The sequence below is a fragment of the Durio zibethinus genome, chromosome 13 (genome assembly GCF_047325235.1).
Source record: "Durio zibethinus cultivar Kanyao isolate XHJ-2024 chromosome 13, ASM4732523v1, whole genome shotgun sequence".
NCBI classification, from domain to species: Eukaryota; Viridiplantae; Streptophyta; class Magnoliopsida; order Malvales; family Malvaceae; genus Durio; species Durio zibethinus.
Genome location: NC_143174.1, coordinates 3323721 through 3350107, shown reverse-complemented (window position 1 = coordinate 3350107; position 26387 = coordinate 3323721). Strand labels below are relative to the sequence as shown.

Sequence of the window (26387 nt, the reverse complement as noted above, 5' to 3'; positions counted from 1 at the left end):
TTGTTTTCAAAAGCTAAAGTAAAATAGAATTAGAGCACTAATTTTCTTTTAAGTAGCAAAGAGTTGTTTGTATTGAGTACTTTTTTTAATCGGTTTAATCAAATAAATTTATGAAAAATTATTTTTATAATCTTTTAATGAATTGAAACTCAGATAACTTGTAATTTGAGCCAATCATGCTTGATGAAAACATTAATTTTAAATCAAGGTTGCCACTCAAGTAAAGATTTTATAAAATATCTTTTCATCATCTCAAGTTTTGTATGTTATTAACATTACACAATGCAAACCTCAGATAGAACTCAAACTTTTTTTTTTTCACCATTTTTCTTCTTTCTGCGTAATTGAAAAGTAGAGACCATCCATATCTAAATCAAATAATTACTCCAAAAGAGTGCTTAATTGGTGGTCTTTGTTGTTTCACTTATGTCTCCATTCATTGAATTCGAAGAAAACAATATCTTAAGTTTGAATTACTGAAAAAGCATGGGATTAATTAATTGAAAAAGTTAAGCAGCAAAACACCACAAATCTAAAGCATCTTTTTGAGTTTTATACGGCAATTTTACATGGGTCCATGAAAAAAATTCCCCTATTGATTAAAAATATTGTTATATGATTCAAAAGAAATTGTAGATAAATGTAACATTTTAAAATAAAAATAAGTACGAGTTTGAAAGTAACTTAGGAGGATTAGAAGCAACTTTAGTATTTGTCAAACCATATCTTAAAATAACTTACTTTTCTTTTTAAAAAAAGAAATATTTAAGATTTACAAGCATATTCTTAGCTGAAAAAAGGAAGATAAATAGCTTGGAGATACTTGGTCTTTTTGTAACAAAATTGTTTAAGGGTACAAGATATATTTTTCGTATTAAAATAACTTAATTATTATCACGAGATTGATTGCCTTATACAAAATAAATACATGAATCAATTTTTATAATAAAATCGACATGAGAATTGAAATGAAAAATAATAAATTTCCCTTCTTAAGAAGTAAGGATGGAATTTTTGGACAAAATATTATATGTAAAAATATTAAAATAATAAAAAAAAATTTTATACATCTGTAATTTGATTGTCGTAATAATGATTATATTTAGAAGACCACTAATTTAAAGTGGGTTATCACATTTTATAATCTCTCCTTTACAGTGAAAAATCTACAGCTTAATTTGTAATATATTATTTCTTCTTGACTAGGTTGGTCGGAGAATCAAATCAATTTTAGTGATAATGCTCCTTTCTTTTTAGTAATTAGAATTCTCAAATAAAATACTTTTTTTATTCACCTCATAGTTAATTATATAAAAATATGTAATTGATTATCACTTTTACATTTAAAATCATGAACGAAGCAGAAATTTTTGAACTTTAATTGAGTTAGTGGGAAGCTTCTTGTTTGTGCCATAATCTCACAGTGATAGTGGCTTCCAAGTTCCTACCCACTAGGAAGCTGAAAGTACGGACAAAGTGCTGATTAATTTGACTAGCTTAGCTAGAGTTAATTATCCCAACTTACGAATAATTAAAGAAAAATTATTAAAGACAGGAATAATGAAATTTAAAAAATCCAAATATATTTGAAAATTTATAAATTCATATATTAAAAAAATATATGTGATAATATTTTAAAGCTGCCTGTGATATTTAAAAATCTTATTGAATTTTAGTTTATAATTAAATTTTACAAAAAAAAAACTTATGGGGATTAGCCAACTTGATTTTATCCTCACTTTCTAGGGAAAGTTCTCAATTCAATTTTTGAATTATTATAAGGACAAATTAAGAAAAATTGAAGTGAAGCCAAAGCACTTGGGGGGCATTTTCTCAATTCAATTGGAACACAGGACTTTTTTTTTTTTTCTAGCTGACCTAAAATTCAACATAATTGTCAGAGATCTTAATTCACATAACTGGAAAACTGAATTGATCCGTGATATTTCGTTTTTGTAAATTGTTTTACTTCATGGCATTAATGCCCGGACGAAATTGGATATTTGATTTAAACCCATGTAGGCTGTCTGCTCTAGGGCCCGTCAATTTCTTGAGAGCGTCGTTTCCCCTTTTCTTGAAGATAAGCTACCTAAGCATTGGAATCTCCATAAACTTGGCAGATGTACCTTGATTTTGCCCCATGTTGTTGTCTTAAAATCAAACGATAGCAAATTCGAAAATCCAGGTCTGTTCTGTATTTGTCTTGGCTTTTTGGGCTCAGCTTAAATCTTATGTTGGGTTTATTTCATTGGACTCCATTCTCACAAAGGTAAGAGCCCTATAGTTGATGAAGCTCAAGAATGCTCAAGCCAGTTAATTAATCAGTCCACATATACCCAAATAGGTAAATAAAAGGTGCTTCAATTTTTAAGATTTCATAACATATAAACACATCAATACAATTAATAAAAATAAGTATTTTTTTTTACTTCGTACTGTTAGAAATTGAATTATGATAATTAAAATTAAATTTTCAATAATTCACTAATAAATCACATGATTGTTAGTAAAAACAAGTATATTTTAAATATCATAAAGTTTTATAGAATTTATCATTATAAGCCCATTAACAAAAATTAGTGAAAACATAAACTAAAGTACATATCAAACTATATATGTTAAATTTAGAGCCCTTGTGGACCAAAAGAAAAAAAATTAGAGCACTAACGATGGGGGATCCTTTACGATAACAAGCTATAGGCTTAGCCAAAAACCAGACCAGATCGAGAGGGCATCGAGTACGACCTAGGAACTTCTGCAGAAGTCTTTTAGTTTTAATAATTTCTTTATTCAAAGATTCCATTCGAATCGATATAAAGTTTTCAGTGATGACTATCAATGGAGTTTCCCATCATCACATTTCAGACACTTTTGATGACGCTGTTTAGTAACATAAGAAGGTTATTGAGATTGGTTAGGTTTCTCGGGCCTTAAACCGGACTCCGGAACCACAAATAAAGGTTAAAGAAATGGAAGTACTTTATGATGAATGAAACTCATATAATCTCATATCTTCTTATGTTCTGAGGTACGTTAATGATTGCTGTGATTATTTTAACTCAGAATTCAATGGTGTTCCGATGTTAGTTGCCTTCATAATTCTGAATGATAGCATGTTTCTCTCACAAATGAAGGTAGCATGTGTTAGGATTGCGTGAGAATATGAAGTACTGACTGAAATGCACTAAAAAACTTGAGTATCCGAATATTTAACCCAATGGTAGCTGTATGTTTTTTTTATTTTTTTTATAAAGTAAATTAGGTTTGACTCACTTCCTCCTTAATAAGATTTATTGTTATCGGATGATTTTCTCTTGAGATAATTGAATATTCCATTATTCAAAAGAATTTTAAAACATAAGTTGCAAATAATTACATCAAAATATCTAATATATTCAAATAAGAAATAAAACTAAATTAAATCTGAAACAAAAATCTTAACAGGGTTCAAAATATGGGAGCTACTTCAAATTTAAAGGTCTTATATTTAAACGTTAGGAATGGAGGGTGGAGTTATAAGAGCTGTGATGAAAATTATTTATTTTCTTTTATGTGATTCAAAATTTCAATATATAGGTCATTATATGTGTAAAAAAATTAATTTAATAATAAAACATAAAAATCTATATTCGATCATAAAACTTGGAAGTTAGATTTCACCATAAACCTTTAAATATTTAAATTTATAAACTTGAAAGAATAAAATTAATTTGAATTTTACATCATGTGAAAAATAGTAAACATTTAACTTTTTTATTGAGAAAAAACTCTAAAAATGTAATACCATATCTAAATTTTGTCAAAAAATGTTTTGCATTTGTGACTGACAAATTGATTTTGATCCTGGTGGGCCACGTAAATGCCCCATTTGGCCCATAATTAACTCCAATCGTGATTGGTATAGGCTTACTACTCCTAGAATGTTGACATTGGGCCTTGCGCTTCACAAGCCCACCTCTCTCCACCTCTCTCTCATAAGCCGAAATCCAAAAACGCAGCAAACAGCCTTAAATCCTTGCTCAGAACAGGGTTTCTCTAAATATGTAGACTTCCTAGAGATTGTAACCGTGGCTACTGCTTGAAAAAATTTCAATCCATCCATTATTTAGCCTCTCTAGCACATTTCAAGAGATTGGAACTTAGTGTATCATATGGGAAGCCAAACTTAAATCAGCAGGGACAACTGCAACCAAGTTAGTAGGGGAACAATTCACTGGTATAATTGACATTTCGTAAAACTGTTGACTTGTTTTTTCGAGCGATTTTTATCAGAAAAATGTTCAAAAACTTGATAATATACGATTGAGTAATTTATTATCCATTTTTGAACCTAATTCGTTTATAGATATCATTTGCACCTAAAAAAAAATTATTGTTCTTTTTAGAAGTGCCTTGTCCAAGTTTGTTCATCCCCTTGGACAAGATTGCATTTGCAACCCTCACGCATAACGACATAGAATCTGCGTTGTGATTGTCGTTTCTTTTGTGAATTGTAGAACATGACGGTTCCATTTTGTCTAAAGATTAGTGATGTCTTTCGGACACATGGTGAGTCCATTTCTCGGTGTCATGGCCCATGCATTGTCTGCTTTCCTTTGTCCCTGTGAGGTGAGAAAGTGATTATCAGAAGTTGTTTGAAATTACATAGTTATATATAAACACAGTGTTTAAGGTTTATACATCAATGGGGTTTACCGTTTATTTTGGGTTCTTAGCGGGTGGCACTTTGCCAAGAGAACAGGATCTCTGGCCAAAAGAAACATGAAACGATAAGAGGATCTTGTCCAGCCGGTCAGGATCTTATTAGTTAGAAATTTGGAATAATGATGGTTAATTTTTTATAATTTAATCATAAGTAAAAAGCTAAGAAGAAGAGTGTGGTTCGATTAAATCCTTTAATATTTTTATAATATAAAGCATATGTTAGTTCGTTAAAGTCAGATTGTATAAATAAAAGTCATATCATCTTTTATTTTATAAAAGAATAAGGATTTAAATCAATCAAATATTAACAAATTCATTTGATCTTTTTTTTAGAATTGTTCGAATGTATTTTGTGTTCAATAAAAAAATTAATTATTTATTATGTTTGAGTTCAATTTGTTTATATTATAGAATATTCATGTTTAATTTGTATTTATTTCATTTAAATTAAGTGAATTGATTTATTTATGAATATTAAATGAATATGTTCACAAATATATATAATTGAATATATTTATAAATAATAAAAAAATTCATAAATAATAAATAAATCGTAATCAAAGAAATTTAAACAAATAAACATACAATTAAAAAATAAAAAATAATCAAACAATAAATGAATATAAACAAACTTTAAACAAATATAAATAATAAAATAAGTAAATAAATGAACGTGTTAGAATAATAAAATAAAAGATAAAAATATATTTTTATTATTATTATTGAATAATAAATAAACAAAATAAATAAATTTTAAATAAATATTACACGAATTTATTTATGAATATAAACGAATAAAATAAAATTTTATTCATATTCAATTTGTTTAATAAATTAATATAAAATTATTATTTAAAATTATTTATTAAATTTAATAAATGAATAAAAATTGAACATATCTCCAAATGATTTGTTGAAAATTTATTTATTTACATTTTTATAAAAAATAATAGGTAGTATGAATCTTATAAAAAATTTAAATTATAATAAATAAAATCTTTTAAAAGCCGATAGCATAAATAATTAAATTAAGTTTTGGATTGTAATAATTTAATATTTTAATAAAGATTAATTATTAAGTATCTAAAAGCTTTGGATATAATAATGGATTATAAATAAATTAACTTATTCTAATTCCTTTTCCCGTTATAAGTGATTCTGAATTTGTGGCTCTCCGTGAGTCGGTTGGAAAAGTATAACGCAGTGGACCCCACACTCTCTATCCAGAGGTGCTAATTAAAACTTACTTTATTTGAAGGACCAAAATGATTAAAAAGTAAAAGAAATTGTCCGATATTTATTTATTGCCAATTACTAAAATGAAAATACTATTAGCCAAGAGCTCAAGATTTATAAAGAAAAATTTGTAATCAATATATCAATTTCCTTTTAAATTTAATGAAAATTTATTAAATAATAAATTATATTTAAGGGAAAAATAAAAAAATTAAAATTTCTTATTCAATTTTTTTTTACAAAAAATCATAATTTGAAAGATAACATAATTGATTAAATAGATCAATTAAACATGTTAAATATTATATTTTAAAAAATAATTGTATAAATTAATTGAGTCAAATTTAATTAATTTTTTATTTAACTTATGTGTTAGGGTTAAAAAAAAAAGCTCAAAAAATAGAATGATGACTAATAATATCCATATACCATTGCAAGAAAGTCACATGGATTTCAAATTGAGAAACTCTAATCTCGTTTTTTTATATATATTAGTAGGTTATCCGCACTTACGTTGCGAGTTCAACATTTTTTTAATTGATAGTGACTATGGAATTAAGAATTTACAAAGAATAAATATATAAAAGTTTACAAATTAAAGCATATAAATCCAAATATTCATAGTCTATAAAATTAAAAAAAAATTAAAATAGATGTCAAAAGAAAATTAGAGGTTTAATATAGTAGTATAGACGTAGATTATTATTATTATTATTATTATTATTATTATATGATACATATAATAATATTCAATTATAGGATATAAGCAACAAGGAAGAAAATGAAGTGCTGCTGATCATCTATAAAAGGTAAGGAGTTCTGGTATGAATTTGGGAGTGCAAACTAGGCTGAATTAAATGTATTTCCTCTGTCTGCCTTTTACTTTTTTCAATCCACCAAGCAAGAACCACTTTATACTATTATAATCAACGGTTCAAAGAAAGAGCAAAGAAGGTAAAGTTATAAGTACCGACACGTATTAATTGGTGAATAGGTTATGAAGATTCAGCACTAAGTGAGAAAAAAATTAAAAAAAAATTGGAATTGTAATATTTGATTTGGATTAAATTTAAATACTAAATTTATATATCATATGAATCGAATTTTAGATTAAAAAGTGAAAAATAAAAAAATTAAATTAAATTTTATATTTTTATTAATTTTTAAAATTTTTATAAATAAAAATAGTTTTATATCTAAATTTATTTAAATATATTAATATTTATATTAAAATAATATATGAAAAATAAAAAAAATTTAAATATAAGAAACTAATGAATTGAATTGAATCAATATAATTCATTTCGAATGGAATTAAATTGTATAAAAATTTGAATAAGATTCTAATCAAATTTTTAAATATTTATAATTTTATTTATTATTTTATAAATTAAATCAAATTTAATTTAATCTGATTCGAATAGTTAAAGTAAAAAGTAAAATAAAATCAGAAGAGTTTGGGATATTTTTAATATATGGTAATAATATAGATAACAATGACCGTTAACAAATTAACAAATATCTTCAGGCATTTGTTAACATAACTTAATACCAAAATAATTTAACTTAACATTTCTTTAAATTGGGATAAAAGCATAAAGGAGCCCTGAATTTATTTATTTTTTATTGGAGGAGCCTTTTTAAAGGTAGAACTAAAAAATTCGTTAGATAACAAATAAGATCTTCATATTTGTTAATTAATTAACATGATAAACCTATAAAACACTTTAAAGACAATAATACATAGGTATTCTTAGGATAAAACTTATATAAAGTTTTTTAGATGAAATTTGGGAATTTTTTTTTAAAACTAATATAATAAAAATTTTAATAAAAAATTCAAATCGACAAATTGATAAAATTTAATATAAAGATCAATAATATATAAAAAATTATTTAAAATATTGTTTATAATTTAAATTTAATCGATATTTATTCAATAATCAAAATTCTGTCAATATTTTTATTAAAATTATCTAGCTAAAAATATATATTAAAATTTATTAAAATATTTTTAAATTTTACATACTTAATTTATGTAACAAAATCTTTTAATTTATCTGTTTTAATTTTTTAAAATCGTTTCTAATAAAAAATTTTACGAATTTTATCTAAAAAACTTCATTCAAATCTTTTTTGGTATTCTTTATATTACTATTATAACGTAAACCCTCTAATCTATTTAATCAAGAATAAAATTTGTTTTATTTTGTTCACTCAAGAATAAAAGGATTGGTAATTTGATGCAATTATAATTGTAAGAAAGGAAGACTCTGGCTCTTTTCTTACAAGGTCCTGCTCTGAGTCTGGCTTTTGGATGTTACCAATTGGACAGGGCATGATTCCTTTGAGGCATGTGATTTTGTCAAGGAATGGCAAGTGGCTGGGAATGGGTGATGGTGAAATGAACAACCTTCATTCTTTTTTCTTGGCACAAAAATCTTAAAACTTTGTTTGGACACAGATGCTATATGTTTCATTACTTTGATCAAAGACATCAAATGAGGGCAATAAGCTTTTGGATATCATTGGTTATGATAATGAAATATCTTTCGGTATCAACCTATATAAATATAAACACTTACACTTTAATCCAAAGAATAAATCAGCACTGACCAAATCAAGCGAGCATATAAAGAGCAATCCTTTGAACATATTCCAACTTCAACTTGTTTGTAAAGGAAAAAGAAAATTAGACTGTGACCCTTCTTATCACTTTTGTCTTCCAGATTCTCCTGCTGAATATGTCTTCAAAAGACCACTACAAATTTGAACATCAACAATCCTAAAATCCTAGATTTCCTCCACTGATTTACAATGAAGATTTGTTTAAAACATACTGTAGCTACTTTTTTATATTATTCGTTTCAAACCGTTGGAAAATCCCATCTTTTGCACAATCATTTAATTAAAACATATTCACATTGAATTTTTTTTGTTGATTCGAGATTTTCGGTATTCAATAATTACTTTAAATTTTAATTAATTTAAAATTGAGTTGAGTTTAATCTCATAAGAAGAACAAATTTTTTTAAACTTATTTTTTTTATTTACAATATTCAAAATCAAAATTTTACTTCAAAAATATCGAACTCTTCCACTTTGATCAATAAAAGTTGATTATTCACGTTGATGTTAATAAATGGGTAAAGAAGCCCATTAGCCCCTGCTAAATGAAATTTGCAAGGTATTGGCTATTATATTATGATTTAATATTAAAATTAAAATTTATTATTATACTTTTGATTTCGTTGATTTTTTAAAGTAAATAATATTAAAATATTTTGTTAATGCAAAGGATAAACTTTACAGTTATGCTTTTAATTTGGTGAGAATTAAAAAAAAAAAACCACCAAAATTAAAATATTTTACGAATTTTTTATTAAAACAAATGATAAATTTTAATTAATTTTACTATTTTATGTTTAAAACATTAACAATATTAAATAAATAAGAAAATTTGTTATCAATCCTTAAAGACAATAACATATTCAATCTTAAATCCAAACCAAAATATATCTGGCCAGAAGAAAATCCAAACCAAATTATAGTTTGAATGTTCGGTTTCAGCAAAACATGAACATTTCAATTTCTAATATCGGAAATTTTAGTTCCACTTTCCACAAATAAAATGGAGCACCCTCTAACGTTCCAACCGAAATTAGCGGGATCTTCAGCTTCATTCTTAAGTAAGTGTGGGTCCCAAAGCCCTGAAATAGACCCACACTTCACATTAATTTTTATTTAATAATCTTTATCCTTTTTTTTTTTTTCATCTTGTAGACATTCTTTGCAAATACTATTATTTATTCTTTTTACAATTTACAGTAATAACTATTATACTTTTTTTATATCATCATTGTCGGTCACTGGTTGCTGTTACTGTTGCGGTCTGTCTTTTTTTTCAATTCTCATGCCACGTTTCAAGGGGGGAAATGCCAAAAAAAAAAAAAAAAAAACCAAAGTTAGTGAAAAACCAACAAAAAGAAAAATGAAATCAAATGAAAGAGAGAGGGAGGAGAGACACACTCCCTTTTACTAGAAATAAAACTTGCTCATCTTTTGTAAGGTACAAATGGTGTAAGAATTTTCATTAAAGAAAAACCCCATTTCTGAAAAACCAACGACATAATCTTTGTTTTATTCTTACACTTGCCTGTCTCTTTCTCTCACTGGAAAAAAATCCCATTTTTTAATCTGGGTTTTTCTTTTTTTTTCAACATTCTGTACCAATTTTCCTTTTCCTTTTCTTGTTACTGACCAAATCCTATCATTTCCAGGTTCTGTTTTTCTGCTCTTTTTAACACAGTTATGAATATGGGTCTAGTCTTTTCTACTTGTTTTTTGCTTCTGCAAATGTCATAACCGTTAAAATTCTCATGTTGGGTTTTGAAAATGCATTGTGGAGTTTGTTAGGTTCTTTGGTGTTGTTTTTTCTTTGGGAAAGGAACATCCTTTGCCATGGAATGTGATTATCAAAGGATATGTCTTGGTGTTTTGTTATGTTTCTTTACTGTAGTCTATAGTGCTACAGATCCCAATGACTTGAAAATCTTGAATGATTTCAAGAAAGGATTGGATAATCCAGAGCTACTTAAGTGGCCTGAAAACGGAGATAACCCATGTGGTCCTCCTCCTTGGCCTCACGTTTTCTGTTCTGGTGATAGAGTTGCTCAAATTCAGGTCCAAAATCTTGGTCTCAGAGGACCTCTTCCTCAAAATCTCAACCAGCTTACAAAGCTTTATAATTTGGGGCTTCAGAAGAATCATTTTAATGGTAAATTGCCTACCTTTAGTGGTTTATCAGAGTTGGAGTTTGCTTACTTGGATAACAATGAATTTGATACTATTCCAGCTGATTTTTTTTATGGACTTAGCAGTGTACGTGTCTTAGCTTTGGATTATAATCCGTTTAACAAGAGTAATGGATGGTCTATTCCTAAGGATTTGGCAAATTCGGTTCAATTGACAAACCTTTCTTTGGTTGAGTGCAATGTGGTTGGACCACTGCCTGATTTTCTAGGGAAGTTACCATCTCTTGTAGCACTAAAACTTTCTTATAACAGATTGTCTGGTGAGATTCCAGCTAGTTTTGGAGAGTCTTTGATGCAGATTTTGTGGTTGAATGATCAGTATGGTGAAGGGATGACCGGTCCTATCGATGTGGTTGCCAAAATGGTGTCTTTGACACAGCTTTGGCTTCATGGGAATCAGTTCACAGGGACAATCCCAGAGAACATTGGGAATTTGACTTCTTTGAAAGATCTCAATCTCAATAGGAACCAGCTTGTAGGTTTGATTCCTGAGAGCTTGGCCAATATGGAGCTGGATAACTTGGTCTTGAACAATAATCAGCTGATGGGTCCGATACCGAAGTTTAAGGCTGTTAACTTTTCTTATGCTTCCAATTCATTTTGTCAATCTGAACCTGGGATTTCATGTGCCCCAGAAGTTACTGCACTTTTGGACTTTCTTAGTTGTATGAATTACCCTATAAATCTTGCTTCTCCGTGGTCTGGTAACGAACCTTGTGCTGGGCCGTGGATGGGATTGAGTTGCAATCCAAATTCTCAGGTCTCTATTATCAATTTGCCTAGACATAATCTTAGTGGTACACTTAGTCCTTCAGTTGCAAAGTTAGAATCATTGATTGAAATTAGGCTAGGGGGAAACAGTATACATGGTACTGTTCCTGACAACTTCACTGAACTGGAAAATCTGAGAACGTTGGATCTAAGTGGGAACAATCTTGAGCCTCCATTACCCAAATTTCGTGATAGCGTGAAGGTTGTCACCGAAGGAAATCCTCTGTTGATTGCTAATCATACAAGAAAAGCTCCTTCCCCTTCTAGCAGTCCTCCTGCAAGTTCAGAATCTCCACCAAGTGATCATTCAGGAGGTACAGAGTCACCACCTTCCAGCAGATCACCATCCCCAAATGGAGATAAGAATTCTAATTCATCTACTGCCACTGCCAAAAAAGGTGAGTCCCAATCCAACGGTTACCAAAGATTCAAGCTGGTAATTGTGGCTGGAGGTGCAGCTATAGCTATCATGTTTCTTCTAGTGGTTCTGTTTTCTATATTCTGTTGTAAGAAGAGAAAAAGAGCTTCTGACGCTCCTAGTTCCATAGTGGTTCATCCTAAAGACCCATCAGATCCTGAAAACATGGTTAAGATAGCTGTTTCCAATAACACCAATGGAAGCTTATTTAGTAAAAATGCAACAAGCTCTGGGAGTAGTAATAGCAGTGCAACACAAAACTCTCATGTTATTGAGGCTGGAAACTTGGTCATTTCTGTTCAAGTACTTCGCAAATGCACCAAGGACTTTGCCCAAGAAAATGAAATTGGCCGTGGTGGGTTTGGGACTGTTTACAAGGGTGAACTGGAAGATGGAACAAAACTAGCAGTTAAGAGGATGGAGGCTGGGGTTATAAGCAATAAAGCATTGGATGAATTTCAGTCTGAAATTGCCGTTCTTTCTAAGGTCCGACATCGGCATCTTGTTTCTCTTTTGGGTTATTCTATTGAAGGTAATGAGAGGCTTCTTGTCTATGAGTATATGTCTCATGGTGCTCTAAGCAAGCACCTATTCCATTGGAAGAGCCTGAAATTGGAACCTCTATCTTGGAGAAGGAGGCTCAGTATTGCATTGGATGTTGCTAGAGGAATGGAATATCTGCATAACCTAGCACGGCAAACTTTTATACACAGAGATCTCAAGTCTTCCAACATTCTTCTAGATGATGACTTTCGAGCAAAAGTTTCAGATTTTGGATTAGTGAAACTTGCACCTGATGGAGAGAAGTCTGTGGCGACTAGACTTGCTGGAACATTTGGATACCTAGCACCTGAATATGCTGGTGAGTAATATAATTTTGTATCTCCTCTGAAGCTTTTTTTCCATCATGGTTTTTTTTTTTAGTTTCTTAGTGAGCTCATATTTCTTGTTGGTTTGAATCTAGCTGCTTGCTTTATACTGAAAAATTAAGCACATTATTGTCTTAAACTGTGTTTCATTTCAGTTGCATAAAAGTTTGGTCCACCTTGGTTCTGTTTAATCATCAGGTACTACAAGAAACATTGAGTTCATTTTCCCAACAAATTGTCAACCTGCTTAGCATGCTACAGTATCTGTATGCTCAATGTTCCGTAATATTTTTTCATCTTGGAACACATTAAAATGGATTATATCTAATACAGCTCTTATGGTAATTTCATTTTTATTCCTTCTTCCTGTTTCTACTGTCACTATTTTCAGCGCCCTGTTCTTGCAAGAAAATGCCTATCTTTGTTTCAGATATTGGTAATCTTTTTCTTGTTTTAATTTTTTTTAAAATAGTGATAAATGTTCACATTTTTCTGCTTCACAAAATGATCAACAACTGGAAACTTGGTCTTTGTGAATTTATGTTTTCTGCTATTACAGATGAGAGCAATTTTTGACAATGAAGTAGCATGAAAGATGCATTAATATACATTTTATAGGAAACATACTTTCATGTTATATTTAGTACTTATGTTTGTAATTATTTTATTCTTATCTGATTTATGCTGTTTAATTGCACTTTAAGTTTCCATATGCTACTTCGCCACTAAATAGGATGTAGTCCTTGAGATGGTACCACTTTTCTTTTTTTTTCTAAATTTAATTTTTTATTTGATCTCACCTTGATGGCTTTGTATATCCTATTAAATTAACTTCTATTGGTTGCAGTGATGGGGAAAATCACTACTAAAGTTGATGTCTTCAGCTATGGGGTGGTGTTGATGGAACTATTGACTGGATTAACAGCACTTGATGAGGAGCGCCCAGAGGAGAGCCGTTACTTGGCTGAGTGGTTTTGGCGAATCAAATCAAACAAGGAGACGCTTATGGCTGCAATTGATCCAACTCTTGAAGTGAATAAGGAAACATACGAGAGCATTGCCACCATAGCTGAATTAGCTGGGCATTGCACTGCAAGGGAGCCTTATCATCGGCCTGACATGGGCCATGCCGTGAATGTGTTAGCACCCCTAGTTGAGAAGTGGAAACCAATTGATGATGAATCAGAGTGTTACTCAGGCATTGATTACAGCCAGCCACTTTCCCAGATGTTGAAGGTTTGGCAGGCAGCAGAAAGCCAAGGCCTGAGCTATACAAGTCTGGATGATAGCAAAGGAAGCATTCCTGCAAAGCCTACTGGATTTGCAGACTCCTTCACATCGGCTGATGGTCGATGACGATGGAAGCTAAGCCTACAGCAAGGAATAAGTTGATCCATCTTGTTGCCAGTGATATGTTTCAGTGCTTAAAAGGATACTATGTCAAACTTCCTCTTTGGATTGTTGCATATCGTATAAGTAATTTTACTTTTCATTTGTTGAGCCATGGAACATGTTCGCATGGCGGTGTAGATAGAAAGATACTGGTGTCGGATATTTCTTCATTACTTCTTTCACTGTGTGTCAGTTATATTTTTTTGTTGCAGTGTAAAGAATTATTGTCATTTGAAACCCTTAATCTAGTCGAATGGGAAACATGTTCATTAAACGTTAATACTTGTTTGTGATTAGGGCATAGCCGCTTGAAATTGTTGCTTGATTCCTTTCTATCACCAGCATTGTGACATGAGAACTATCAGGACTCGGAAGTCAAATGATGAACACCAAAGAACATATTTTTTCCTAAAAAAATTCCTCTGTAATGCTGATGTAACCTTGATGTTGTATTCTTAAAAATTTCAAATAAAAAAATGTCATGCACATAATGATGTCTGACGCAATGGTGTGAAATCATTGACAGAGGCGAGATACCAACAGCCCGTTGTCAAACATCGATCTACATGTGGTGAGACTTTTCTTCTAGATTTGCCACTTGTGCAGTTTTTATAAGAGAACATAACTTCATAATCGAAAGATTTGAAAGATGCTGAAGTTACAGATTAGCAGTAAATCATTTTTATTCAAACTGTACCTAATTCTTCTTGAAATCGCCAAAGAGATATCATTCATTGATGGGTATGGATTCATGTGCCAAGCATGAATCTCTAGTCTTTTCGTAACCGTTGGGAAAGGCATGTGGCAATGCATGATCCAAACTTATTCCCATTTAACATATGAGCCCATTTTGCTTTTTTCCATTCAAGTCTTTGTTTCCAACTTGCCGTCGAAGAAAATACTTTGATGTTCCCAAGTTTATGTTCTTCTGATGTGACCCATCTTGCCATTGAAGCAAATACTTTCAGCATTCCTGTTACATATATTTATTAACTTTTCCATGTTTTAGAGGAAAATAAAATTTAAAAGTATCCTAAGTTGCTGCTCTTTTGTAACACTCAACAATTTTTACGGAGTCGTAAGTATAAAAAATAAATCTTGAATTAAAATTAAATAATTATTTTATTATTATAATTAATTAAATCTTTAAATATTTATGTTTATAACTTAAATTTTTATTAAATGAAAATTAATTAATTATTAACACTCATTTTTTTCAATTGAAAATTCAATTAAATGAAAATAAATATTTATAAATTTAATGAATCTGAAAAAAATAAAACTTAATTAATTATAATAAAATACAAAAATTTTAATAATTATTGAATTTTCATTTTAGATTTTTTTTGAGCCTTTAGCATTTTACAAACTTTCGATGGTTTCTCAATGTTTCATCTGCTTCTTGTCGTAGGCAACATCCAACACCACCAATTGTAACTTGCGAGTTGCACATCACCCCAAAAGCATAGAAGAAGCTGGTTTTTCATGTATCACTCTTTGGATATCAAATTTTGTTTGACTTAAATTATTACTGAATATTTGATTCAAGTCTTATATTAAAACAAAATAGAAAATTCAAGGTACTATAAATTTGTTGAACCCCAATTCCCATCCCATCCATAACGTTGACATCCTAATTTTTTTATTGCAAATCCTATAGTCATAAACCATAGTCTGATTGGAAGCTTTTCATTGTATATGAAAATTTAATCATAAAACACATTTTTCGATGTAATAAAAGCCCTCTAATTCAGCTCTCAAATGGACCGTAAAAGACATAACAATGCAACCTTTGAGACCAAAAGAACTTGGCATTTTAAGTCAGTTACAAAAGTAAAAGCAAACCAAAAATGATTAGAAAAGATATAAGACAAAAATTCCCTATCATAGCTTAGACACTCAGAACATAATAGCTTGTACAATCCCACGACTGTCTGTGTCTATATTCCTTGCTTGTTTCATTGTTTGTGGTACTTACCACTTAGCACCTTATAAACATCAAAATACCCACATGTTTCAGACAGGAAAAAGGTTGTTTCTGATTCTCATTCAATCCATTGTTGCTAAGGAATTTAAGGAAACTTATATGAAACATGAATAAAAGTAAATTTAATTATCTATGAAATTATATAATAGAAACAACAAATTATAGATACCTAGTTCTTAATTGAATCCAAATTATTCATGATTCACTTTCGGCTATCATCTTTTTGAATTTGGACCATGAACAGTTTTTAATCTACTGCATCAAATTTTTGAGGAAAAAAGAAAAAAAAAAAAGAAAACACATAATTATAATGCTATTAGGTTTTAAAGCACCTTAAAAACAAAATTAAATAAAAAAAATGAACAAATAATTTAAATGTCCTTTTTCTAGGCAGTGGGAATGGATAGCTCGGGTTGGCTTAGGCCGGGCCTCCCAGGATTTGCACCTTAGAGTGCTAAACCCGAGCATCCTTGTTAAAATTAGTCGTGACTAACAAATGATGTTTTCTATCTCTAGTTGGGAGTATAAACAAATTTAATATGAACGAATATAGTTATATTTGTAATATTTTTATTTAATTAATGAATTATAAAATAATATTTGTATTTGTTTTTTTAATTTAAAAAATAAACATAAATGAATAGAAATAGAAAATATTTATTTACTGCTCATCCAATGTTTTATTAGTTTTTTTCAAATAAATTTTATTATATTCATGATCTATTTATTTAATTAAAAAATTTTCAAATATTATTTGTAACCTTTTGTTAAATTTAATAAATAAATAAAAATTAAATATATTCATAAACTATTCATTAAATATTCTATTAATTTACACTTCCTAAAAGAATAAATTCTTTGTATGCGGAATTGTTAGTGGTACCGGTTTTGTGAGCGTGGGTCGAGACATACGGCCTGGTCCATAGACAACTTAGAACATAATGGGCTTGAACGGGAGCCCTGCCCGGAGTAGATAATCCAGTCCATAACTGGCCGACATTTTGGAAAACGGAAATTTGTAACTATGAGCCTTCTCCCCGCCTTAACACCAAGTTCTCTAACCCAGCCAAACCCTCTTTTATCTCCCACCAAAACCCCAAAACCCAACCCATTTTTTCTAACTAAAATCACCAAATTTCCCTTCAACCCTGAGGCCCTGTAGTCTCATGGATCTTGTCAATTTCCGGGGTTGAGCCTAATCATTAATCACATTACTTTCATTACCCTTCATTCGGGTTGTGCTGATTTTCCATCAAATAGTAGAGATTCATGCTATATTTTTGCAGATTGGGGTTGAACCGAATCACATTTCTTTCGTTACCCTTTATAAGTTCAGTATTTGAAATTTTAGGAAAGAGTATGTTGACACAATGTCATAATTTAATCAAAGATTAGATTTTTTTTTGTGGGAAAGGATAAGATATTGTTATCTAATCATGGAATATATGTATCTCTTGAATCCAAGAGAAAAGGGTGTACAATCTCACCCAACCCACTTGGTTATTATGAATCAAGCAGTGATTTTGATGTCCTATTTGGTTAAAAATTTATGTCACTAAATTTTACATTTATGAGATGCAAATGATTCCTTTATTATTAAAAAAATGTTTCATTGGAATTTTATTAGAGTTTATAATGATCAATTACAGTGAGCTAAAAATCTAATTCCTAACACCATTTTCTTCAGCTTTATAATGATCAATGTACAGAGAGCTAGAAATTCTGAAGTTTTCTCCATTAAATAAGACCCTAGGATCACAATAGTTTAATCAAACTTTCACTAGGCCTGAACTTTAATCAAGATTGAGTCGAGTGTAAAAGCTTCAACTCAGTTCACACTTGTTTGTTTAAGAAAATAAATAATAAGTTGAAGCTTTGATAATCATGCTCATCATTTTAGGTGTTTTGTTTATGAATATGATGTTTTAATGGCTGCGCAAAAGGTGTTACAACTTGTATATGTGAAGATCCTCTATTTCATAAGTTAACGGACTGTAAATTGTTGTTTAGATCGACAGTGTTCTATAGCATATATTTATAAGAAAGCAAATCTTTGTGTAGACTTCTTGATTGTTCAGGAACGATGAATTTTCAAGACTAATTTTTAACAAAGAACGAGAGAAGGAAACTAAAGAAACTAAAATGGGGAAAAGAAAGACACTAAGCTAAAGAAACAAATTACAAGTTAATTATATTCTTCTTCTAACAAGATATTCAAGGAAGTAATTTTTTATATATTTTTATAATTAGTTAATAAATCAATGTGATAGAATGTTTATTTACTATTTAAAATTTGTTATATTGATGAAATAATTTGATCATATTACTGATAGCATGAATAATTTTTTATCATATTAGAGTTTTTTGTGTTTTATATATATATATTTTATTTTTTAATTATTACTCATTTAGTTAAATTAACTTTAAGTTTAGTAAAAATTAATTTTTATATGAAGATTATAAAACTAGTTTGAAGTTCTATCCAATTTCTTACAAGGCAGCAAGGGTAGATGCATGGTGAAGGTAGGGGGCTATTTGTCCCCACTAAGATCTTTATACCCCTTAAAAATATATTATAAAAATGCTAAAAGTTTTTATTTTCTTTTATAATGCCCCACTGAAAATAAAAATAAAATATATAATATATTAAAAAAGTCAAAAGTTGTATTGATTAAAAATGATAGATATTTGAATAAAGAAAGATTCTAAAGTTATTAAAAAAAAAAAAAAAAAACAAAACAAAAGCAAGTGAATTGATTGTAAAAAACCCATCCGTTTTCCTCTTCCTTCCTTACTTATAGCTTTTACTTTTTAAAACCAAAAAAGCAAGACCAATTCTTAACAGAAAACCAAGGAAGGAAACTAAAGAAATTAAAAGAGGGAAAAGAACTTTACTAAACTAAAGAAATAAATTACAAGTTGATTATCTTTTTCTTCTAATAAGATATTAAAATAAGTAAATTTTTTTTATATATTTTTATAATTAGTCAATAAGTCAATGTGATAGAGTGTTTACTTACTATTTAAAATTTGTTATATTGATGAAATAATTTGATCATGTTATTGATAGCATATATATTTTTTAATCATGTTTGAGTTTTTTGTGTTTTATATATTTTTTTTATTTTTTAGTTATTACTCATTTAGTTAAATTAACTTTAAGTTTGGCAAAAATTAATTTTTATATGAAGATTATAAAACTAGTTAGAAGTTTCATCTAATTTCTTAGATGGTAGTATGTTTACAATATGTGAATTGCATTTCTACTAATATATTCAAATATAGAGTCGGTTGATCTTTATTATCATACATAATTATATTTTGAATACATCTTATTTTTTATAAATTACCTAAACTAAACTATTTAATTTATTAGTTATGGAGAAATATCTTATTAAAAGGAAGACAATTTTTGAAGAATCATCTGGAATCAATACTAGTGGCACACAATATTGTACAAAGTAAGTTCATGTTGGATTAAACTTAGATGATCTTCCTTAGAATCTCGGGTTATGAAAAAAATTTTAGACTATAATGCTAATGATAGAGACAAGGTTCGAAAAGTTTATTTGCTAAAAAGTCCATGTCAACCTTATGAACATAATTTTTTCAAAAGAAATATTGGAAAGGCATTATGTCATTTTATTCTTACATGGTTCAAAGGTTATGCTAATTGGTTGGAATATAGTATAGAAAAGGATGCCGCTTTTTGTTTGTGTTATTATTTTTATAGAATATATATTGAAGAGCAAGCAAGTGGTGATTGTTTTGTTTCAAATGGATTTGCAAATTGGAAAAAGAAAGAAAGATTTGATATTCATGTTGGAGGTCCTAATAATGCTTATAACAAAGCTTGGAAATGTTGTCAAGATTTGCTAAATAAAAAACAATATATTCAAATTGCTTTTGCAAAACAATCCTATCAAGCATGAAAAGATTATTAAGTTCACTTAACTACGACATTTGATTGTATTTGCTTTCTTTTATGTCAATGTTTGGCATTTCGTGGTAGAGATAAAATCAAGAATTCTCACAATCATAAAAATTTTCTTGACCTTCTTAGATTTCTTACCAATCATATTGAAACCTTCAATGGTATTATCTTAAGGAATACATTGGGAAATTCAAAAGTAATAACACATGATATTAAAAAAGATCTTATTCGTGCCATAACAATTAAGACTACCAATACTATTATAGAAGATCTTGAAAATGGATTATTTTTCATTTTACTTGATGAATTTTGTGATGTTTCAATCAAAGAACAAGTTGCTATTATTTTGCGCTATGTGGATTCTAAAGGCATAGTATTAAATGTTTTCTGAGTATAATAGATGTTAGTGATATAATCATTTTGTCACTTAAAGCAGCTATTGAGGCATTATTATCTAAGCCTAATTTGAGTATGTCAAGGATTTGTGGGCAAGGTTATGATGAAGCAAGCAACATTTAAGGTAAATTCAATGGATTAAAAACTTTGATCATGAAAGATAATGCATTTGCTTATTATGTTCATTATTTTGCTCATCAACTTCAATTGACACTTATAACCGTAGCAAAGAATCATGTTCAAATTGTATTAATTTTCAACATTGTGACAAATGTAGTGAATACTATTGGGGCTTCATATAAATGAAGATATGTTCTTCGAGAAAAACAACATGATAAATTGTTGAGGCATTACGAGTCGGTGAATTTTTTACGAAAAAGGGATTTAAATAAAAAAATAAGTCTTCAATGAGCTGAGGATACGCAATGAGGTTTACATTATGAGACTTTATAAATTTAATCCTTATGTTTAGTTTCATTATTGATGTGCTTGAAATTGTTGTAGAAGATGAGAATAGCTCAAAGCAAAAGGGTGAAGCTCTTGCTTTATTAGATTCAACTCAATTTTTTTACTTTACTTTTAAATTGCATTTGATGAAAAATATCTTAGGGATTACAAATAAATTATCCTTGGCATTACAAAGGCCATATCAAGATATTATGAATGTAATGGCATTAGTAAGAGTAAGAAAGCAATGATTACAAACAATGAGAGATGATGGATGTGAATCTTTGCAAAATGAGGTATCTTTATTTTGTGACAAAAATAATATTGGCATCCCCAAATATGGATATATTTGTAACTCGTGGAAGACCTTGACGTAATATTCAAACAATAACAAATTTTCATTATTATCGAGTTGAGTTATTTTATACAGTAATTGATGTGTAATTTCAAGAGATCAACAATCGTTTTAATAATGTGAATATGGAGTTATTTCTTTATGTAGCTTCTTTAAATCTTTATGATTCTTTTACAACTTTTGATAAGGAAAAATTTATTCGTCTTGCTTAGTTTTATTCAATTGAATTTTTTAATGTGCAGCTACTAGTTCTTGACAATCAACTTGAAACTTATATTGTTAATTTAATATCTTATGATGAGTTTACAAGTCTGAAAAGTACCAGTGACCTTTTCATGAAACTTATTGAGATAAAAAAATATTTTGTGTATCTATTGGTATACTTACTTATGAAATTAGCTTTGGTATTACTAATTTTTATTGCATCAATTGAAAGAGGTTTTTTTTTTTCTTTGAAGATTGTGAAAAATCATTTGCACAATTGAATGAGATATTCTTGGATAAATAATTGTTTAGTTACATATATAGAAAAAGATATATTTTATAATATTGATAATGAAAAGATTTTACAATGCTTTCAAAATATAAAAACTCAAAAATAACAATTGTTATATGTTATTTTTATGTATATATAAAGCAATTTTTTATATATTTTAATTTATTTATGTATATCAACATTATATGTTTTTGCTCCTACTAAATGTAAATCTTGGATCCGTCTCTGGACATATTAGATATTTCGTGACAGTTTTTGTTCTACAAGATGTCTAAGTAAATTTTATCCAAAAAAATCTAGATGATTTAGCAAAATTTCAAACTTGCATCTTTACTGTTCTCTTAGACTAAAGAGTAACCATGTTTATTGAAAATTTTTTGCTTTTAAGATTCTTTACTAAAAGTACTTTCGCTTTTTATAAAAGTTTTAGATTTAAGCTTTAACTATCTTGAAAATTTTAGCTCATAACCAGTCGGCATCTCTTTTGAAAATGTGTTTATAAAACTTGCATTTTGAATCAAAATCTTTACATATAAAAACAATAAATAAAATCAGGCCGAATCGGACTCCGACATGGATGTATAACCCTACCCGAATTCCCTACAAGTAATTAATGTTTATTGGATATTGACACATTGTTATGTGCTGGCTGATCTGAATATCAGATCTTACCAGCTGACATGAAAGGGAATAATTTCACCAGAGTCATCCCAGCATCAGCACTGTCAAATCATTAATTTCCATCCTGGATATATAGATTTGGTTGAGCAAATGAAGCTCAGGGTTTGTTATTGCAGTACAAATCGGCTGGCATAAACCCACAAACCAAATGTCACCTCCTTTGATTCTCTTCCAACCCACAATTGTGCTATGACTTTAAATGGTCAGACTTTGACTGTGACACTGCCCGACTGTTACTCTGACGCAGCCGGCCTCCAAACAATCACATCCTCTCTCTCTCTCTCTCTTTGATGTCACCATTTACCACAGGCCTCTTTGGCTGGTTTTTCTTCTGGTAAAAATCTTTTCAAGGGTCATTAATTTTCTTAACAGCAAATTTGTCCTTCATTTCTTTTTTTTTCTTTTTTGTATTTGAAATTTAGAATCAATAGTCAAATTTAATGTTTTGAAGTTCTTTCTTTTTTTTCTGTGGAAAATGAACCCTTCATTGAAAAGAACAGAAAATACAAGAGTCAATGGGGCACATCTTGATTCAAAATATGCAACAAATTGATTACTCTCAGTCCTAACTGCCTTTCTGCCAGGCGAGAATCCAAGACTAGGGAACGAATCAGTTCAAAGTGCAGGGTTTTCAAGATGCAGAAGAAAAATACAATGCATTAATGTGAAGCACACGTACATTTGCATTTATATAACCAAAAAGTGGGAAACAAGCAACAACATAAGGATGGGAGACTATGACAAAAGTCTCTTCATGATTAAACAAAAACTACATCTCCAAAAGAGAAGATGAAACTAACTAGATTTATATTATAATATAATTACTAAAACATATGCTGGGATTTTTAAGGATCAGTCCGAGGCTTCTTAGGACTACCACCATTATGGTGCAACGGGTCTGGTCCTGAAGGCACTGTCCTTAGTTCCCATCCCACCATGTTTTCTCCATTCCCAGCATTGCTTGGTAATCCATGAAGTGAACCCGTCACTACCTCATTTTTTCCCTTCAAATCAGTCTGCAGCATCTGCAAGCATGAAGAGTTCTGTTAGTTTCTTTCATGTCATGAAAGCAAAAGGAGAAAAAGAGAAACACTTGAAAAAACTAAACAGAGTAATGAACCTTTCTACTTTGAGCCGCCTTTTCATAGAAGCATCCATGGCCAGAAACGAAGCCTGTCAAAAAAGCAACAAAGCAAAGCATGAAAAATAGCTCATTTACATTAAAGCAAATGAAACAAAACTTGGAGATAGAGAAAGAAAGAAAGAGACCCGAAACTCCTAGCAAAACCAGCAAGCATAAGATCAGTATCAGTGCCCCATTTGAGACAACCTTTAAAGTAAATGCCGCTGCCATTAGATTAGCAAGTCGAAAATTTATCGCTAAACCGAACTAGAGAGAAGATGGAGATGTGAAAAATGCTAGGGAAGGTAGTTCGCAATTTAAAGAGTGAAGCATTCGAAAGTAGAACTCATGCAAATGATTGCGGGGTGCAGCCATTTTAGCCATTTCGGAGAAATGATTGTAAGTTTGTATATATAATAATAAAGAAAAGAAAAACACAATCTCTCTCAGTTCTGATGGCACCGTTTCGAATGACAGTCACCACCACGTCACTCCACACGTTTCAGGTAAAAAGTCTGGAACGTACCAATGTAACCGTATCTAATTCTTACTGAGACAATAAGGACAGCAATTTAGCTGTTTTCTTCCTCCAGCTGTAGAGGGATAGAGATTCCTTTTACACCGTAAAAATTGAGTATTTTTCCTGGAGAGTAGAGCTGAGAAATAAGGTGATGATCGATAATTATGGTTAAATGGAGGAGGTGATTTGATTTATTTTGGATGGGGGATTGATTGATGGTGTCTTATTCCAAATCCTTACTGTATTGGGTCTTACTATAAAGAACAAGATTCGATTTCATGACACCTTTTTAGCATACGGCTATAGTTTTTCTGTCTGTAATTATCATCAGACCTTCGATACAAAGATAAGAAAGTCTGAAGACAATGAAATGATTTTGACTGTTAAATGCTTCACTTGATCTCCATTGCTTTATAATTTTATGTTGCTTCCATGTTGGTTTTTGTATTGTTTTGAACATAATACCGAAGGTTCATTTAGATCCATTTGCTCCCTATAACAAAGACCAAAGTGGAATGGAATCAAGTTCATGATGATTAGGCACTTGTTTATGGTGCAAGACCTATTAGGAGATGATCATTTGAGAAAAAAGGATGTGACTGACTGACCTAGTTTGTTTGAAATGGGCAGTTGTTGCCCTTGTCCCCGTCCACCTTAACTTCACCTTGATTTGATCTCTGGATTTGGTGCAACCTTAACTGGTGAGTGGTGCCATTAGCTGTGAAGTTTTAGCTCCCACCCTTACTAAAACAAGGTCTTAAATATCCATCTAACTGCTGATATTTGATTTTTAATGTCACAGTGAAATCGTCATATTTCAAAGCAACTTGTTACATTTTAGTGGCCATCATAGCACACCATTATGACTGTCACATCTTCAACGTCACACATAATTTCAAAATAAACAATCATTTGTTTAGTTTATCTAGTCATTATATAACAGAGAGAATTAAACCAAATATTCAACATTCTAAACTCTAAATACTCTTCTGCTTCCCTTCACCGAATCAAGAATTACATCGACACAACTCATTTTGAGCATTCTTTGTAGTTGCAGCTATAGAATGGTCTTAGATTAAGAAGGGACGATTCTTCTAAATTCAGTGATGGATCTGCCAAACTCTTGATTTCGAGATTTTTTAACTAGTGGTATTGTCTTACGGCCAGATTATTTCTCTTGATTTGGGTATTAATGTACAATTCTGTTGGGTTTACAAAGAAAATGACCTATAATCACCCATCTTAACACACGATTTGCACATATAAGGAGTTTTCTCTTTTTCGTACTCTATACAAGTTGCATATAAATGCTATTACGTGTAGTTTTTGTTTTCCCCTGAATTGAAAGGGGTTTTTTTTTTTTTTTTTTTTCTTTCTGATTCTGTCAGGAGAGATCAACATATAGTCCAGCCTGAGCAGAAAGCCTCCAAGCCAGTCCGGTCCATTTGATTCTTTACCTCGACAATGTTATTTATTAATTTTTTTTTAATTTAATGACACAAAATTCTGTCATTAATTATCATTTTTAAACTCCAATGGTCCGATTAAGAAAATTGCTAAAAGAAAAAAAATGCCTTCGTCCTGTCTTTTCCCTCTTATAGCTTCATTGTAATTATCTTTCAAAAAAATTGGTATGTATTAGATTTAAATTTTAAATTTAAATATCCATAATTTTTTAATTTTTAAACTGTGATAATTTATGTATAAAAAAATATAAAACTGTTAAATATACTTTTTTTTAATAGAAAGAATTAGTTAATTAGTAAATCTTAAATCAAGGCAAACTTTATGTTCTAAAGAACTAAAATAATTTCTAAATAAATTAATTGTAAGCCTCATATCAAATTAATTTCACTGCAAGTTTTTCAACAATTTTTAGTTGGGGAGAAGGCCCTTAACTGTTTTATTTAATAAGTCTATTGAAGTTTTTGTATGTTAGATCCAAATTGTAAACTACACTTTTTTTTTTTCCTGTTTCTTTGGTTTTAATTTGGTGTCATCTGCAAGTGATTTCGTTTGTCTCAGTTCCCTAGTCACTTGAGTGACCATAATAATTTTTTTTTTGTAAGAAATTTTATTTTATAATAGGAAAAATAATTAGAAAAAGACAATAATAAATTACTCATTCTTGAAGGGTAGCCATGTGAATCACTCCATGTAGGTTGCAAATTGCAAACTTAAGCAATAACTTTGAGTCTTTGAGTTTTGAAGGCAAATATTGGACCACCCATGTTTCTGATATCA

The 26387-nt window shown here is 29.7% G+C and overlaps 2 protein-coding genes across 2 annotated transcripts; one reads left to right on the top strand and one right to left on the bottom strand.

The window, feature by feature from the left end:
- Window positions 1–9939: 9939 nt before the first annotated feature.
- On the top strand, window positions 9940–14484 carry LOC111303834 (receptor protein kinase TMK1-like). Its single transcript, XM_022900290.2, has 2 exons — window positions 9940–12805; window positions 13660–14484. Exons 1-2 carry the CDS (start codon window positions 10402–10404, stop codon window positions 14166–14168), a joined length of 2913 nt encoding a protein of 970 aa, XP_022756025.2. The 5' UTR covers window positions 9940–10401; the 3' UTR covers window positions 14169–14484.
- Window positions 14485–23202: 8718 nt separating this feature from the next.
- LOC149515241 (uncharacterized) lies at window positions 23203–23854 on the bottom strand. The gene is made up of 2 exons (XM_089742397.1): window positions 23621–23854; window positions 23203–23525 (listed from the first exon to the last, which is right to left on the bottom strand). The coding sequence occupies exons 1-2, from the start codon at window positions 23852–23854 to the stop codon at window positions 23346–23348; spliced, it is 414 nt and encodes a 137-aa protein (XP_089598523.1). The 3' UTR covers window positions 23203–23345.
- Window positions 23855–26387: the final 2533 nt, after the last annotated feature.